This window comes from Amphibalanus amphitrite, unplaced genomic scaffold (genome assembly GCF_019059575.1).
Source record: "Amphibalanus amphitrite isolate SeventyFive unplaced genomic scaffold, NRLGWU_Aamphi_draft 000435F_arrow, whole genome shotgun sequence".
Classification (NCBI taxonomy): domain Eukaryota; kingdom Metazoa; phylum Arthropoda; class Thecostraca; order Balanomorpha; family Balanidae; genus Amphibalanus; species Amphibalanus amphitrite.
The window spans coordinates 98,967-116,578 of record NW_024881929.1 but is presented as its reverse complement, the minus strand read 5'-3'; the positions used below and the strand labels follow the sequence as shown (position 1 = coordinate 116,578).

The 17,612-nt window shown below is 51.0% G+C and overlaps 1 protein-coding gene across 1 annotated transcript in view; it reads right to left on the bottom strand.

Moving 5' to 3' along the window:
- Nucleotides 1-1,642: 1,642 nt before the first annotated feature.
- The window catches only part of LOC122391378 (WAS/WASL-interacting protein family member 1-like), a 47,764-nt gene continuing 31,794 nt past the window's right edge, over nucleotides 1,643-17,612 (bottom strand). The window contains exons 6-7 of the mRNA XM_043385190.1: nucleotides 6,356-6,581; nucleotides 1,643-1,836 (exon numbers count right to left, since the gene is read on the bottom strand). Coding sequence (XP_043241125.1) covers nucleotides 1,643-1,836; nucleotides 6,356-6,581 — 420 coding nt within the window. The remainder of the gene's footprint in view (nucleotides 1,837-6,355; nucleotides 6,582-17,612) is intronic.

The following is a 17,612-nucleotide window of genomic DNA, read 5'->3' as shown; positions in this document are numbered from 1 at the left end:
GCTCGCTGCGCTCGCTCGCTCGTAATAATTTTAAATGTCGAGGAGAGGTCAATTTTTCATATATTTTCTCTCTCTAATATACATAATGTTCCTCGCAAGAGCGCTCCAAAGAATAAAAACACTGGCTCCATTGGTTAACTTTCAAATTTGATTTATAACTTCTGTACCTATAAACAATCGTCATTGGGAATATATTTAATGCATTTTATCACAATACAACGCAAAACGAATTTGGTAATATCACATGTCCAGGCTCAAGAGCACTCTCTCCTAATCGTCTTGTTCGCTGCGTCCGATTTCTGTATGATCTCAGAATCAGTCCCGCGTAAGTGCTCCGTCACCATGGCACGCCCGCTATCGCCTCAGCCGCTGCCGTGACGTGCGGCAGCTATCTGTCTCGCTCGGCATTGGTCACCGATTGGTGACGTCACTGGACCAGCCCGGCACGTGTAGCGAGATTATACAACAAATTTGCGTCTCCGCGTGGGATGTGAGGATGCCGCTGCTCGGAACACAAAAGGAACTGTATGACTAAGCGAATCTACCCATGTATGTTTGCATAGTCATTGAAGCGTTCTTATCCGTGGAATAAGTGCTCAAATAAGTTAGCCAGTTTCACGATCAGCCATACTTACAACAAATATACAAGCGTACGTATAACAAAGCTACGCTACGAACACAAAATCTCAGTACCTACACACGTATCACTTCGGCATCCATCGTCTGACACGCAGTATAAACGTCATACGACGAATACTGTCTGGCAATTAACCCACGAGCCGCTGGGGGGGCATAAAGTTGCCCCCCCTTTACGTTTTGTGAAATATCTCCGAACCCTGATGAGCTACGAACGTGAAACTTGGCATAGCTTCTAATGAATACCTAGGCAATGATTGAGGAAAGTTTGGTGGTTGTAGCACCTAAGATGACGTCACAGTGACGTCATAAATTTTTGTCGTTTTCCGATATGGACCGTTTCTGATGACGCTAAGCATGAAACTCGACTGTAAATGAACTAGACAGCACCTGCTGTCATCCTAAAACATCTTACTACACTTCCATCTAGTTTCTGACCAATAATCGGCCCTTTATATTCGGTCCCATATATGTGATGTATCGTGAGGAATATGAGAGTCGCAAATCTATAATTTCACTTATGACGTCACTGTGACGTCATTTCAAATGGGATCGACACCAAATTTGGACACAACCTCGGCTAGGTATTCAGGAAGATGTGTGCAAAGTTTCGCTTCTCTATCTCTTCGCGTTGCGACGATATCGTCGCAGAAGTAAAGGGGGGGCAACTTTATGCCCCCCCCCCCCCAGCGGCCGGCGGGTGGCGCGGAGGCCCAGCGGCCGCCGGGTTAAGCACACGACCCTGACGGAGATGCTCTTTCTGCATGACTCTACGTGTCCTTTTACACATGAACATGTCCATTTTGCATAGTTTAGGGGGCATTCTGCATTCCTCTCGCCGCCACTCACCAGGAGAGTTCAACCCGTCAATGAGTAACACAAGCTCAAAGCACTGCGAACGGTAACGCGACGTGCAATTTCGCGGCCTTCGACTTCAACTCAGAGCCATTGAGCGTGTGCCACTGCGCACCTCCTCACTTTCTCAGCACATGTTCGGAAGGCCTCTTCAGAAGAGCATGTCAGCAGTGGTCTCTGCGCTCCAGGCAGCGTCCTCCTCGTCAGGCTGGGCGGGGGCGGGGGCGGAGGGCGGCGCCGGCGCCGGGACTGAGGGCGCCGGCGGCCGCGAGGCGCGCGTGACACCCAGCTGGAAGGCGGCGGCCTCCTCCGTGGCCAGGCGGCTGGACGTGTAGGTGGACAGCGCTGTAACAAGGCAAGTACACACCGGTTAGACTAGCTCACCGGTGTGACGCCCCGCGGATCCGATGACGGCTCTTGTAACGTACTCACTATAGCGGGGATTGCACTGATAAACGCTAGTCAAATATCTGTGACAGTGGTCATCTAAAAACAGCAAGCAGTGAGCTCGCACAACATGTTAAACCTCTCAGTTAATTTTATCCAACATTCTCGTGAAAGGACACAATAAATATACCTACATCTGCTAGGTAACCGTTCTCGTCTTGGCGCAATGGTCTGTTTACGGTATAACAAATATTTAAGTTGTTTGTGTTAGGTCTTCTTGGTGTTGAGAAATGCCACATGGAACCGGCTACGTGTATTGGCGGTTCACAATGTAAACAAAAGAAGGAGCACAGACATGTTCGGACTCAGCCCGGCCAGAATCAATCCCCCGACCCTGTTCATTCATACAAATCCAAAGTCGTAACCATGGAAACGGTGAACACGTGAAATAACATGCGGGGTCCAACACCATGGCAAATGCCAATACAATAACGTCTCCCGACTAACTAGGAAACCTCACATCTGAGGGTGATTCCGTGGCTGTCGCACCGCTGGAGGATCTGGATAACATGCTGGAGGTGGTTTGAGTAGTCGTCGTCAAATGCCAGGATGTCATCTACCACCTTGCTCGTTCTCGGCACGCCAGCTAGTGCTGTGTCTCCGCGCCGTCCGTACTCGTCACCGGACGTGCAGAGGCCCATGACGGCGCGCTTGAACCTGAAGCGCCCCCAGGGTGTTATAAAACACGTCAGGTCTTGGTCCTCCTCTGCGATCGGGATCTGAAAGTACCCTGACTTCGCGTCCAACTTCGTGAAGAATCGGCTGCCTTGCTCGATTCCGGTGACGGCATCGTGAGGAGTGGTGACAGGATGGGCTCCACGTCGGACGTAGAGGTTGAGTTTGGTCAGATCAACGCACATCCTCACGGAAGTCTTGCCGCCGCTTCCGTCTGTCGGCGGCTTCGGTACCGGAACCATCGGGTGACACCACTCGGTCGGGTGGGACACGGGCATGATGACGTCTTGTGCGATCAGATCGTCCAGCTGGCGCTTGATGTCGTCTTTCCATGCGTGCGGGATGTTTCTGGCGGCTGTCACCGCGTACGGGCGAGCATCTGGCTTTAGTTCGATCCGCATTGGGCCGCCTGCCATCTCTCGTAGTGGTGGCTGAGTGTTGAACACCATCGGGAACGCCTTCTTCAGAGCGTCTAGATGCTCCTGCCTCTGTGCTGGAGTCGGATCACCTTTCCTTGGATCCCATGTGGGGAGAGATGAGTCGCCATCCACCGCCGTGTGAGAGCGCGCCGTTACCGGCGCTGCTGTCGTGTGTCCGGTAGCAGGAGGCGACGTTCCGGTTGCTTCCGTGATGCCGTAGATCTGCTTCGGAAAGTCCGGCGAGATTATCCCCAGGGCGATGGCGTCGTACCATGAGAGGAGGGCTGCCTGGAGACCCGGTATGACGGTTACGGTGGTGGACGTTTGGCGCTGTCCCATGGTGAGTGTGCACTGGAGCGAGCCGGCACACTTCAACTGGTGTCCTCCAGCGGCCAGGAGCCGGTCTGCCGGCTGTGTCAGATGTGCTGTGTCGATGCCAATCCGCTCCGCTTCTCTGGAGCCGATGACAGAGACTTCGGCTCCAGTGTCTGGCGTCCACAGTAGTGATCCCTGTCCACGCTGATGACTAACCAGGAGGGAGACTTGCGGTGTTTTCTTTGCTGTGACGCCTAGGATTTGCACGCCGTTCAGGTGGGGTCCGTCAGATGTCTGGCTGTCTTCAGAGCCTGACCGCGTGTGCCTCCGCCTAGATCTCCTGCAGACGGATGTGTAGTGCCCTTTGATGCCGCATGATCGGCACGTGGTGCCTCTGGCAGGGCAGGAGGCTAGCTGCTCCTTGGTGTGCCATGGTCCGTCGCAGTAGCCGCATCGCCTGCCACGGCTGGCAGATCGGTAGTCCCGTCGGTCGTTATCATAGCCTCTCTCCCGGTTGTCCTGGCCGTCCCGTCCGTATCGGCCTTCTCGGTACGTGTCTCGGGCGTCTGGACCGTGACTCCGGCCGGCTCTGCTGTCCCGGCTTCGTCGCTGCCGGTAGGCGGACACGGGGCGAGCGTGACTACCACGGATCGCTTCACTGTCCTGCGTCGCGTTTTCTCTTGCCCGACAGATGTCGATCGTTTTTTGCAGTGTCAATGACGATTCGGCGAGGAGGAGTCGCACTGTTTCCTCACATCTGATGCCCGTCACGATCCTGTCTCGGAGCCGGTCGTCTGCGCAGTGGACGCAGAAGTCGCAGAACTCTGCCAGTTCCTTTAAGGCCATTACATACTCGTCGAATGGCTCGCCGTCTGCTTGCTGTCTGGTATGGAACTCTTTTCTGTCGACGATGACGTTCCTTTGGCTCCTGAGGTGACTTTCCATCTTTGTTAGCAGAGTGTCGATAGGTGTGGCGTCTGTCACGTCCAGCGAGTAGCGTATTACACGCGTCCATTCGTCGTCAAGGAGTGTTAATAAGGCCGCCCGCTGTTCAGGGATGTCGAGGGAGTCGAGGCCAGTGAGAAGACGGTAGCCTTTATACTTCTCACGCCATGACGAGAACTCTCTGAGGCTGGCCGAACAGACCAGACGCGGCGCTGGAGTGGCTGACGGCGGCAGGCGGGGTCTGCTGTTCGTGGTGTCCGATGTCTGGGAGTCGTCACCGTCTCCCGATGCGCTCCCTTGCCTGCCTCGTAGAGCCTGGGTGACGAGATCGGCCATCCGCTGCTCCCGCTGGTTGGCGGCCTCAGCCTGGTCCTTCAGCAGGCTGGTGAGACTGGCGATTGCAGCGGCGAATTCTTCTCCTGCAGACATCACGCTAAAAAATTCCTGCCTCCCCGAGATTCGAACTCGGTACCCACGCGTGAAATCCGGGTACGCTAACCGCTAGACCATCGAGGCACTTGTAACTGAGTGGCGTATATTGTCTTCTATATCAACTCAGTGTGTTCCGGCTGCGCTAGCGATCCTTTCGAGAGTAAGCACGGTACACAATGCGGCATTACAAATTCAGACATGCGATTTCACCTCACGATTGAACTTCCGCTGGCCACGACCGCAGTGAATGTCAATGTGTAACTCACGGCGATGAAGTGTCGGCCGTCGTAGAGAGGTAGGTAATGCCGATGTCGTTCTTGATTTGTGGTCGGGAGTCTTGGCTCAGCTTACCGACCGCGCCATGTTAGGTCTTCTTGGTGTTGAGAAATGCCACATGGAACCGGCTACGTGTATTGGCGGTTCACAATGTAAACAAAAGAAGGAGCACAGACATGTTCGGACTCAGCCCGGCCAGAATCAATCCCCCGACCCTGTTCATTCATACAAATCCAAAGTCGTAACCATGGAAACGGTGAACACGTGAAATAACATGCGGGGTCCAACACCATGGCAAATGCCAATACAATAACGTCTCCCGACTAACTAGGAAACCTCACAGTTTGCTTTGGCTTAAACCGGTTTCTGCTGTATGCAAGTGTTTTCCATCCCAAAACGCTAATTATTTTCACGAGACAACGGATACTACATGCAAATGCTGAAGCTAGTGCTAAATGAGAAAGACACATAAGGAATGGCTCGTCACATAAGCGTAGATCGAATTCCGTAGCTCTTAAGTGCATTGTGCAACATACCTAAAATCTTTCCATCTGTTTAGTTCTAGCTGCTTCGAAACTTCTAGTGTCTACCGATTCTTTGCACATATGTTAGTGCACTAGGAATGTAAGGACGGATTAGTGTAACATGTCGCTGTAGCTGATGGCAAATTAACATCACATAACGCCTATCTATACCTTGACGGCATTGGAGCGTGCACTGAGGACATATCGGAGCTATTCGGGCTATCTACCACTGCAGGAGAAAGCTTATTATGCTACAGTTTCTACGACTGGTATCATACTGTCAGCAACTGGCTTGCCCTGGAAAGTTCTGTGGGTCTTGGCCGCCGAAAAGCCCACTGGAGTTAGGAGGTGCGACTTGTGCCATTTGCTTCCTCTGTACACTTGGTATATATCTGTAAATTGTCGTCAGTTTCGTCAAAAATTCAAAATAAGTTTCTGAGAAATGAGAATGGAAGGGGCGACCCGCTAGCTCCGCAACGCGAGGAAGGGTCATTTTCGACACGCGGGTGTTGGGCTGGTTCTGTCAGTTCTGTGTCGACTGGGTTGGTACCCATTTCGTTCGATTCCGTTTTGACTATCAAACATTTTGTTATGAAAAGACTTTGGTTCCTGTGACACAAACAAAATGTGTATGGTAGGTGGGAGTGGGACCCTCGCAAATATCGATGCTGTACAATCTTTGTGACAAGAACCATATTTAGAGAATGTTGTCCAGTCCCTTTGGTAAGTGCATTCACCAAATACAATAACAAAAATTAAATATAGGGATATGGGGTCTACATATTCCATTGCCGCTGACATCCCCCTCTCCCAGCCCTCGATTTGCCTCACTGGAGGGTTTCGCTGCGGGGTTGGCCGGCAGCGAGGAGCCGAGAAGTCCCTGGGAGGGTGCCGGCCGGTCGCTTTCCTCCGTCCCGTTCCAGTCCTCGTCAGAGCCGGTGGTGGCCTCCGTCTCAGACCGGGGCGGCTCCGGCTCCGGAGGTTGTGCCTCCAGTAGTGTCGACTCAGAGGGGTACCGAAACACCCGCGGGCTGAGCTCGCTGAACCAGACGGCACGCTGCAGCGGGGGGGGGGGGGGGCGGTCAGGGGCCGAACCTGGGCCCAATCTTACCAATGCCGTGAATAGGATTTGGCAGCACTGGCCGGAGTTTACGGCACTGATATCAAAGATGTCCTTTTTATATACTTTCAGGTAATCTTGTCCAATGATTTTGATAGCGTGAATGATTATGAATGTCGCCATAACGAATGAATAAGTGAATGTGGAATAGTTCTGAATGTTACCAAATGCCGTGAATGCGCATTCACGGCATTTGGTAAGATTGGGCCGTGACAACAGGGCGGTCAGTGGCCGAACGAGGCGACAAACGGGAAGGGAGGGGGACAATCAATCAATGATCAAACCAGACGACACGATATAGCACCGAGTCAGGCAGGTGACAAAGGCAGGCCAAGTGCTGAAAGCAGATTCGGATTTCCCTGGTGGTGTTTGGAGAACCGAGAATGTATAGGCCGGGGTGAGAAAATGCTCATCGCGCTGTCCCCATGCTCTGCGGCACAGCCTACATGCAGGCGTTCACTAGTGCTGCCATCTATGGATGCTTTCCAAAATCAGTTAGGTACCGAGTAAGAGAACCATTCGTCATGCTCCTGGATCGTCTGAATGCAGGGGCGCGGCCCGCGGGAACTTATTTCAGACTGGAGGGGGGGGGGGGTAGGCACACCATAATAGAGGTCAACATAGGCTACCCCCAAATCTAGTTTTCTCACCGGTTTTAGGCCACTTATTTTTCATCCCTTGGCTTATTTCAACAAAAAAGAAAATATTTGCAAAACAAGTGGGGTATTCCGTCTCAAAGCTGTGGGGGCACCGCCCCCACGGCCCCAGAGTTGGGGGGGGGGGGCAAGCTGCCCCCACTGCCCCCCCCCCCCGGGTCCCGCGCCTATGTCTGAATGTAGGTAATTTACTCATCTACGTGGAGGCATTGTGTCTATTGAAACTTGAATTGAAACGCATTCTGGTCAAATTTTCATTTATTCGTCCTCTGCAGACACAGTTGCAAACACAGTAATTATGTGATGTGCTGATATTTTTGCAGGCAATAGTTCCGTTATAGCACTTAACTTCATGAGAGAGTGAAACACATAGAGGTTTAGTAAGATGAAGAGTCGTATCAACTGGTATGCTGGTATACTATCAATTATTAGCCATCACTCGTTTTTCAGAGCGAAGTTTTATAGGAGCATTTGTCTCCTGTACCATCCCTCCAGGCCCGTCTTACAGTGTCGACGTTATGCTCAAAAGCACACATAGTGAACTGTGATCCCAGGTCACCGGCAGGTGTAAGTACAGCTACAAGACTATGACCTCACACTGTAAAAAAAGTTTAGCATTTGGGGTACTAACGGCTGCTATTCGTAGCACCTTTTAGCGTCAAAAGAACCCTACGACGTATTTACAAAGAAGCATGGTGCTAATACTGTGCTAATGATAGCTAACATTCCCATCAAATATTATAAGTTTAGATCACCTATTCTTCTACTGAGCTTAACGTCTACTTCTGCTAGTACCCAGTCCATCAGTGAGTGCTCTTTCAAGCTGGATTTCTAATTAGAACCATTTTAACCCATTAACGCCCAGCGGTACCAAAAGGTACCAACGCACATTTTGGTTTGCTGCGTTGAGACCACACGTTCTTTCGCCAGATAGATTCTGTCATCGGATAATGACCTTTCCGGATATGCTGTTGGGTATAAATAACGTGCTGATACGAAGAGCTTCGTCTGAGGTGCAGAAAAGCTCGGAGTGTTTCGAGGCGCCGCAGTCATGGGCTGACGTTGGGAGATAAAAACGTTTGTGGTTGCTTGTCTGTAAATATTTTTTTAGCCGAAGTGTGCTTACATTAAAGATGAAGAACTCGCAGCTGCAGTTAAGCAAAAAATCAGATGTTTCGTCATGAATCCTGGCGTTCCTAGGGGCAGAATTTTTGTTGGTACCTTTTGGTACCACTGGGCGGTAGGCTAAGCGTTTTTTCGCAATTTCATGCGTGTGCGGTCTTTGCAGAGGCGAAACAACGCTCAACGGAGTGATGCGGACAAATTGTTATTTGGGGAGCCATCCCTCAAGGGGACGCCATCGCCCGAGGGCATTGGGTGTGTAAGAGGGGCGCCTTTGAGGCCATAAGGGCGCCTATATGCGAAAGAAGGGCACCCATGAAGTTTTTAGGGCCGCCTCAATGCAAATGAGGATGCCCATAGGGGCACCTGCATGCGAAAGAGGGGCACCTGTGAAGCCTATAGGAATGCCTCTGAGGCCCATGACGCCCATAGTAGAGGCGCCCACATGCAAAAGGGGCGCCCATGAACGCCATAATGGAGCTTCCATACGAAAGATCGGTCCCTGCATCCCAAAGATGGCCACGCCTCTGAGGCCTATGGAAAGAGGAAGGAGCGCCTGTGAAGCCCATAGGCGCCTGTGGGCGCCTCACTGGGAACGAGGGGCGCCTGTAAGGTCTACAGAGGCGTTTTTGATGCCCATAGGGGCGCCTACATGCGAAAGAGGGGCGCCTATGAAAGTTATGGGGGCGTCTTCATGCGAAAAAGGGGTGCCTATGTAGGTTGAAGGTCGTTTGTGTAACGTTTCTCAGGGGTGGTGCGCCCTTTGCGGCAAATATAATCTAAAAAGAGGTCGGAGAGGGGAGCGCCTTCGTCGCCACCAAAAAAGCTGGAGCATTCATTGCTGATTGGTCATTCACTGCTAACGTGACGCATGGATGTTGGATAGGATGCTTTACCCTATAATTGCTGGTATTATTGCGGGTATCCCTGTGGAGCAACCATGTGGTTAAGGCCCCAAATGAATTTTGCTTGGGGGAGGGGAAGGGGCACGGTTTTGAGATCGTCCTGTTGTTTAGGAAGGCTGTTGCTGTTGTTCAGGAAGAAATGGGTAACGACGTCATATCCCAGTGCAGTTTATGCGGTAATATACCTACGGAGGAAATATTGATGCGGATGGTATTGACAGACGAGTTCCTGCAGACCTGCTGCTTGGTCAGTGGTACGTATACCTGAGAATGGGATGCATACCTACACCGCGACGGATTCGGACACTGGATTAGAGCTGGCCCTACCACGAAGGCAAAGCGTCTGCAAAGTACGTGGTTGCCACTAAAGTCATCTGTGGCAAGTGGCGAGTGGCGCTCTGCTCGGAGACGTACTTACATGGAGAGAAGCATCACGGCTAAAAGTAAGACCTATATTGACCAGGGTATGCGTGTTGACTGCTGCAGCGTGTGCCTCGGCGCGCTGCTGGTAATGACGTTCAGAAAACTGTTAGTTTTGTCATTTGTATAGAAATATTTGTGTATTTTAGGAAAATAAACGACCCTGCAAGCCTTGAAACCTGGGCTGTGGAGTCGGAGTCGGAGTCAGTCGGAGTCGATATCCCTAGCCGAGGTCGGAGTCAAAGGCGGAGTCGATTGTGGAAGCCGGAGCCGGAGTTCGAGTCACCGAAAATCCCGCGACTCCGCGCAAATGCCAGGGCTGCGGACATGGAGTCGGGGTTAGAGTCGGTCAGAGTCGACAGCCATACCTGGAGTCGGAGTCGGAGTGGGAGGTGATAAGTGAAAGTATGAAATTGGAGTCAGAGTCAGAGTCACCGAAAATCCATCGACTCCGCATCCTTGCTTGAAACAGTACAGTTCACTAGGCCGACCCACCACCATGAATAATAGCATCGATCTTTATGGCAGTGAGTTAGGCATAGCATGTCAGTAATGACGTCATAATCTGACAACTTGGAAAACATCAGAGGCGAGTGTTTGCCATAATGTTGCCGATGAGTATGTCGTCTAATATTCTAATTTTCACGAATGAGTTGCAAAGTCTTCTGGGCAAACATATCTTGTATGCTGCTGAAATGCATGTTTTTGCGAAAAAATGATGTCACTAACGCCCAGTGGTACCAAAAGGTACCACTTCAAAAAAGGATATTTCTAGATTTCGCACATTTACCAAACTCACATGGTACTCTTAGGGGTCCATTTACTCCAATTCAGCAAATGGGCATCCGTGTGCGTTCGCTGGGGAATTACGGGCGTTAATGGGTTAAGTGTTTTAGAAGTTGGTAATGCTGAATATGGTGCTTACGTTAGTATCACAATAGAACCGGACATGCTTACAGAGGAAACAAATTTGAAATTGGCGCCAAAGAAAGTAGCTTAGCCCTGCTTTACAAATCTCTGGGAGTCTTATCACCAGCCCTTTAGCACGTTTTGACGGCGCAGAGCGATATGCGCATGCGCGTGCCAGCTGTTTCCGGCCACGTGTTGCGCCATTTTAGTGGAGTCCGTTGGTCGTGGTGGGAGTGTGTGCACGTGCTCCGGTATATGAAGTGAAATAAAGTGAAGTGAAGTGCTCCGGGCACATGCCACCGAGTGATAGCTCTGGAATGATAGCTTAAATCAGCTATTATCGGTGGAATCCGTCGTGCGTGGCATGGGAGTGCGTGCCCCTGCTCCGGGAGGCAGTGAGGTGGAGGGAAGTGCAGTGTAGCAGTGCAGTGAAGTGAAGTGAAGTGCTCCGGGGCCGGGTGGTACATGAGCATTTGCCACCGACACATGCCACCGACACCGACGTTGATCGACTTTGGTGAGTCTGACACGTTGTATCTTTTGACATTATCTTATATTGTTTAAGTGCTTCATATTCCGACTTTGGCAAATCGCGCTTCTTGATCTGAAGGAAAGTTGTGTTGTTTGCGAAAATAGCTCCCAACAGAAAAAAAAATCTTGGAACTGATCCAGTTTTTTTTTTGCTCCAGGCATGGGGCCTGGTCAGTTCTTCCGTCGACTACCACTTACAATGGAGGACAACTACGACAACAACACGGGGTCTCCGGTTCCGTCTATCACTAAACGCCGTCTGGTCGTGGATGAGGTCGAACTTATGGCCATGAACGGAACGTCGGTTCAACGACCCCCCCCCCGCGCCTCCCCCAGTCGATCTCGCGTTAATCGTCGGTCACTGCGAGTGTGCAGGTATATGAGCGACCTTTCGTTATTTCCCGTGCGTTTGTTTGTGTATATATTTACCTTTGTTTTTCATGCAGATGATATGAAGTGTTAATAAATGTTCCATTATTATTTTCTAATTTTATAATGTGTTGGCTGCTTGAAAGATGCACTTACACGGGAATATTGCAGAATGCAAAACACAATCATTGAGACTTGTAGTTATCACTTATCTAGGATACAACCTTTTTTGCACGTCTTTTCGGCCTTACACAATTTCCTTTTTGGTAATTGATTAGTCCTTTTTGCAGCAACTAGTGAAAGTATGTGCTGCTAAAGAAAGCAGTTTTTGCGAACTTTTCATGCAGCAGCTTTAACTAGTATAGATATTCTACTTTCAGCCCCAATGCTTTCGTTAGCATTATTCTACTTGTCGTGGGGTAACAATAGCGCTAAAACGGTTCATATGTGAGTACGGAAGGTACTAACTGCATGCTATTCTTAGCACCTTTTAAAGTTTAGCACCGCTAGGGTACTGAAAATTGGTCTAGCAGGTGTAGGGTACTACATTTAGTACACGGGTGCTAAACAAATATGGGTACTTATATTAGCACCTTGATACTAAACTAGATCTCAGTTAAGTACGAATAAAATGCTTAGCTTAGCACCGCTAGGGTACTGAAAATTAGTCAATTGAAAAGTACCTCTATGGTGCTAAACTTTTTTACAGTGCAGTCACACTGCGATCGCTGCAAGGCGAGCTGGCAGCAGCCACCTGTTTTCTGTCACTGTCGACGATAAGATAGCCGAGCAGGACCAGATAACCGGATCAGGGTGATACAGCTCAGCACTCCCTGATCCGGGGCGGGTCAGTCGATGGCTTACTTGTATCAACGAGCCACTACCGGTACTTACACTATAGGCATAACGAGTGGCGACACGGAGACTCGGGACGGACACCGTATGTACTACACAGCTGTATTCCCAGTTATCAGTGGTCAGGGTGATCATTTCACAAGGATGACCGCTTTGAGGAATGGACGGTCAAAAGGTGACCTTACGAGCGTGAGAGCGGTTCAGGCATCGATCCGGCCTGAATTCGTAGAAATACATCATGGCGTGATCATAGTTAGAGGCCGATTTATGTAGGTTCAGTTGCTCCAATACCATTGTGCCTAATACAAAGTTTATATTATATGTCAAATGCACGGGCCGATAATATGATATGATCGCTTCGCGTCAAGATTTCTGTATAGAAATCTACAGGCAATCTTAAGTCAAAGATGAAAGAAATACCAAAAAAGGCCGGCGCCCGGTAACGTTTTGAATTATAAGCGTCGGAGAGCTCATGCGCGTGGGTCAGCCAGGTCGAGAATGCTGTATTGAACGACAGAACAAAGTTTGTGTAGGTACCAAAGAGGTTGGGCGTCGGCCGGCCCTTAGAAGGGCGGTGGCCAAAACGGGGAACACAATGATCGCCTGTCAAGCGACACGAAGAGCAATGCGATTGTGGACAGAACGGCCACAGTAGGTATGTAAGTACCTAACGCACTAATGAAGCGAGCGTGATGATTAAAAATACAGAGGGTGAGTGGATCAAAGGCGTTTTAGAGGGCAAACTGGGCCACGATGCTGCGGCTTTTATTTTGTCCAACCCTCGTATTGATCTGGTCGGACAAAGCGAGCAGTCATTATGCAAGGCAATATTGATTATTGAGGCAACATATTCCCCGCACCTGCTACATTGCATGATTAAATCGAGACATCCAGGCATTAAGACGGCACGTGCAGTGTACCACGCCTTTGAAACCTTAACACTGACTTAACCCTCGCCCTGGCAGGGCATTTTTCATAACACGGCCTGGCGGGGGGGGGGGGGGCGGGGGTCGAAGCGACCCCCCTCGTGATTGGCTCCTATGGCACCTAGAAACACCAAATTTGGTAGGTAGGTGGTCCCCCTGGAGGTCTCACCCAAGTGCAAATTTGGCTGCTCTCGGTCAATATTTAGGGGGCTTTGGGGGGGGGGGGGGGGGTATGAATGTAAAAATTTCGCTTAAAACAGGTCAAAGGTTTTTCGCTTATAACTTTTGATCTAATTAAGATAGAGCAAAAAGAAAAGCACCACTGAACTGAGCACGTCAAGGCGCGTCGAATGATATACTATTTGCATGCTTAATTGAACTTAAAAATTTAAGCACATCTTAAGTAGGTACAACTGAAGTCTTAAGAATGGTCGAAATGCTTAATGTTGCATATCATTCGACTCGGCTCTTCAAGAGGAACAGAATGACACCATTTTGAAAGCTGTATCTTTATTATATGACAAGTTATTGGCACAAACGTCATTTGACCTCAGTTGACCTCATTTGACCTGTTCCCATATTCCCATAGGCTTAACATTACGACGTAATGACCTGTAACTGACCTCAGGTCAGTGACATAAAAAAGAATTATATGTTATACAACTCGGTGAACTCAGCACATCCTGAAAGTTTGAAAGAAATCAGTCTTAAACTGTGAGTTGGACAAGTGCATAAAGAAAATTGAAATTTGACCATGACCTTGAACCGGTTTTTCTGGTACCTGGTGAACTGACCCAAGGTCACCCAGACCTGAAATTTTCAGGTCATATGTAAAAATGTTGCCCCATAAGCTGTGCGAAATATGGCGGCGCTGCGCGTCGCCGTTTTTACGCTATCTTCGAAAACCCTTAGGGGGGAGGGGGGTCGCATCGACCCCCCTGCCAGGGCGAGGGTTAAAATGCAATGCTTTAACCCTCTCCCATGTAGGGGGGGGGTGGTGGTGCAACCCCCCTGAGGTTTTTCTTAGCTACACAGGGGCGGATCCAGGAAAACTCCAAGGGGAGGGTCATGAATCGAAGTGGTGCCCCTACCTATACCCAAAATTAAAAACTCAACGGATTTCGTCCACTTCATTTTGGTGGTGCCCCCATTTTCAGTTTTTTATTTTTATTTTTTATTTTTAGTCAGTATCTTACCTCTTAGCCACAACCACATTTACCAATTGTAAGCAAGTATATATGAATGTGCTATGTGTATATATGTTGTGGACGCTGAGTAATGAGTACTTACCAGGAACGTTATCAGGTAAGCAAATCGTTGTCAGTCAGACGAACTTGACCCTGGCGTCTAAAGGGTCTGTCCTTGACACTTCAGGCTTGTCAGGGGCACCAAAGTCCTTCCAGGGACACCACAAACCTGTCAGGGGCACCTACGGCCTTGTAGGGGCGCCACAGGCCCGCCAGGGGCACCACAGGCCTGCCAGGAAGCAGGGGCACCACAGGTCTAGCAAGTATACACGACAGGCCTGTCAGGGGCACAACGGGCCTGTTGGGCCCATGAGCACCCCTAGGGGCAGGGGCACCACAGTCCTTCCAGGGGCACCGCAGGCCTGTGAGGGGCACCAGCGGCCTAGCAGGGGCACCAGTCAACACAGGCCTGCCAGGGGCACCACAGACCTGCCAGGGGCACCAGAGGCCTGCCAGGAGCACCACCGACCTCGCAGGGGTAACTTGGGCCTGTCAGGGCCCAGGGGCACCACGGGCCTGTCGAGAGGCACTTCAGGCTTTTCAGGGGCACCATAGTCCTCTCAGGGCGCAGGGGTAGCAGGGGCACCAGAGGCCTGCCAGGGGCACTACAGGCCTAGCAAGGGCACCACTGGTCTATCAGGGGCACCACGAGACTGTCATAGCCAGGCATCTCAGGCTTGTCAAGGCCCAGGGGCACCACAGGTCTGTGAGGGGCACCAGCGACCTAGCAGGGGCACCAGTCAATACAGGTCTGCCAGGGGCGCCACAGACCTGCCAGGGGCACCAGAGGCCTGCCAGGGGCACCACCGGCCTCGCAGGGGCACCTTGGGCCTGTCAGGGGCACGACGGGCCTGCCGAGGGGCACTTCAGACTTTTCAGGGGCACCAGTCCTCTCCGGGCGCAGGGGCACCAGAGGCCTGCCAGGGGCACCAGCGGCCTAGCAAGGGCACCAGAGGCCTGCCAGGGGCACCAGCGGCCTAGCAAGGGCACCAGAGGCCTGCCAGGGGCACCACAGGCCTAACAAGGGCACCACGGACCTGTCAGGGGCACCTCAGGCTTGTCAGGGCCCAGGGACACCACAGTCCTTCCAAGGGCACCGCAAGCCTGTCAGGGGCACCAGAGGCCTGCCAGGGGCACCACAGGCCTAGCAAGGGCACCTCTGGCCTGTCAGGGGCACCTCAGGCTTGTCAGGGCCCAGGGGCACCACAGTCCTTCCAGGGGCATTACAAGCCTGTCAGGGGCACCAGAGGCCTAGCAAGGGCACCACAGGCCTGCCATGGACACCACAGGCCTGCCAGGGGCACCACCGGCCTTGCAGGGGCGCCTCAGGCCTGTCAGGGGCACCACGTGCCTGCCGGGGACACTTCAGGCTTGTCAGGGGCGTTACAGTCCTGTCAGGGCCCAGGGGCACCAGGCCCGTGGTGTCCCTGCTAGGCCTGTGGTGCCCCTGGCGGTCCTGTGGTGCCCCTGTCAGGACTGTGATACCCCTGATAGGCCGGTGGTGCCCCTGGAAGGTCTGTGGGCCCCCGGGCCTCAAGGGGGGGGGCCATGACCCATGTGACCCCCCCCCCCCTTGGATCCGCCCCTGTAGCTACACGCCGAACCGTTTCAGATAGCCTGCTCAAATTTTCAGTAGCCTCTGGGGCATCCTTATCGCAACTTTTGGTATTTTCTTTTGTCAAGGTCATGTCAGGTCACGGAGTTATGACGTCATAAAGGGAACAACCTCCGGCCAGATTTACGCTAAATTGGAGATTGCTTCACATTGGTATAAATGCCGACTGACCTGACACACTGATGGATTGTTTTAGAATCACAACTGGCTGATTTGACATTGGCACAATGTCCGTTGACATTTGAAGGTTACTTAAGGTCAAGGTAAGGTCAGTGACCTCGGTTGACCTGTAATGACTTCTTGCACTTGTATGCCTTTTCGGGGTATTTTGATGCCCTGAATTGGAATTTGCTATCCATTTCAGGCATCGTCGGTTGTTTCTTGTTGTTCATTTTGGGTCAGGGTCAGGTCAGTGACGTCACCCGCCTGACGTGACCCAATGCACAAATGACCTTGCAGACTTCCGATGCTCCCAACGCATCATTTTTAGAGTTATGACATCGAAATACACACCAAACGATAGAGAATTGATCAAGGAACACGATAGTGAAGGTTTCAAGTCGATATCTCTTACCGTTTTGCCGCAATCGGCGCGGAAATCTGAAAAAAGTTAGATTTTTTCCGAAAATTTGACCTTTGACCGGTCATAAGTAGGTCAAATGTTGACCTAGGACCAAAAACTAAATCACCAATCGCGAGATCTCGTTGAGAGCAATCCGTTGGTCTTTTCCGCTAAGCTCTACGACGCTCCGTTTTCAAACGCCAGAGGGGGTCGCACCAACATGGGCGAAGGTGGCAAAACACCGTTTACGGGCGCGAGGGTAATCTTCGCCGGCAGGGCATTTTTCATAACACGGCCAGGCAGGGGGGGGGGGGGTCGATGCGATCCCCCCTCGCGATTGGCTCCTATGGCACCTAGAAACACCAAATTTGGTAGGTAGGTGGGCCCCTTGGAATTCTCGCCCCTGTGCAAATTTAGTTGCTCTAGGCCAATATTTAGGGGGGGGGGGTTATAAACGTAAAAATTTCACTAAAACAGGTCAAAATTTTTTCGTTTATAACTTTTGATCTAATTAAGATAGAGCAAAACAAAAGCAACAGTGAACTCAGCACGTCAAGGCGCGTCGAATGATACACTTTTTGCTTGCTTAACTGTACTTAAAGAGTTAAGCACATCTTAAGCCTAACTTAAGTCTTGAGAGTGGTCGAAATACTTAATGTTGCATACCATTCCATTCGGCTGTTCAAGAGGAACAGAAAGATACCATTTTGAAAGCTTTATCTGTATTATGTGACAAGTTATTGGCACAAACGTCATTTGACCTCAGGTGGCCTCATTTGACCTGACCCATGGATAAGTACACCAAACAAAGAAGCGCCAAGTGACATAATGTTTCGTGCTGAGGTTTTTCA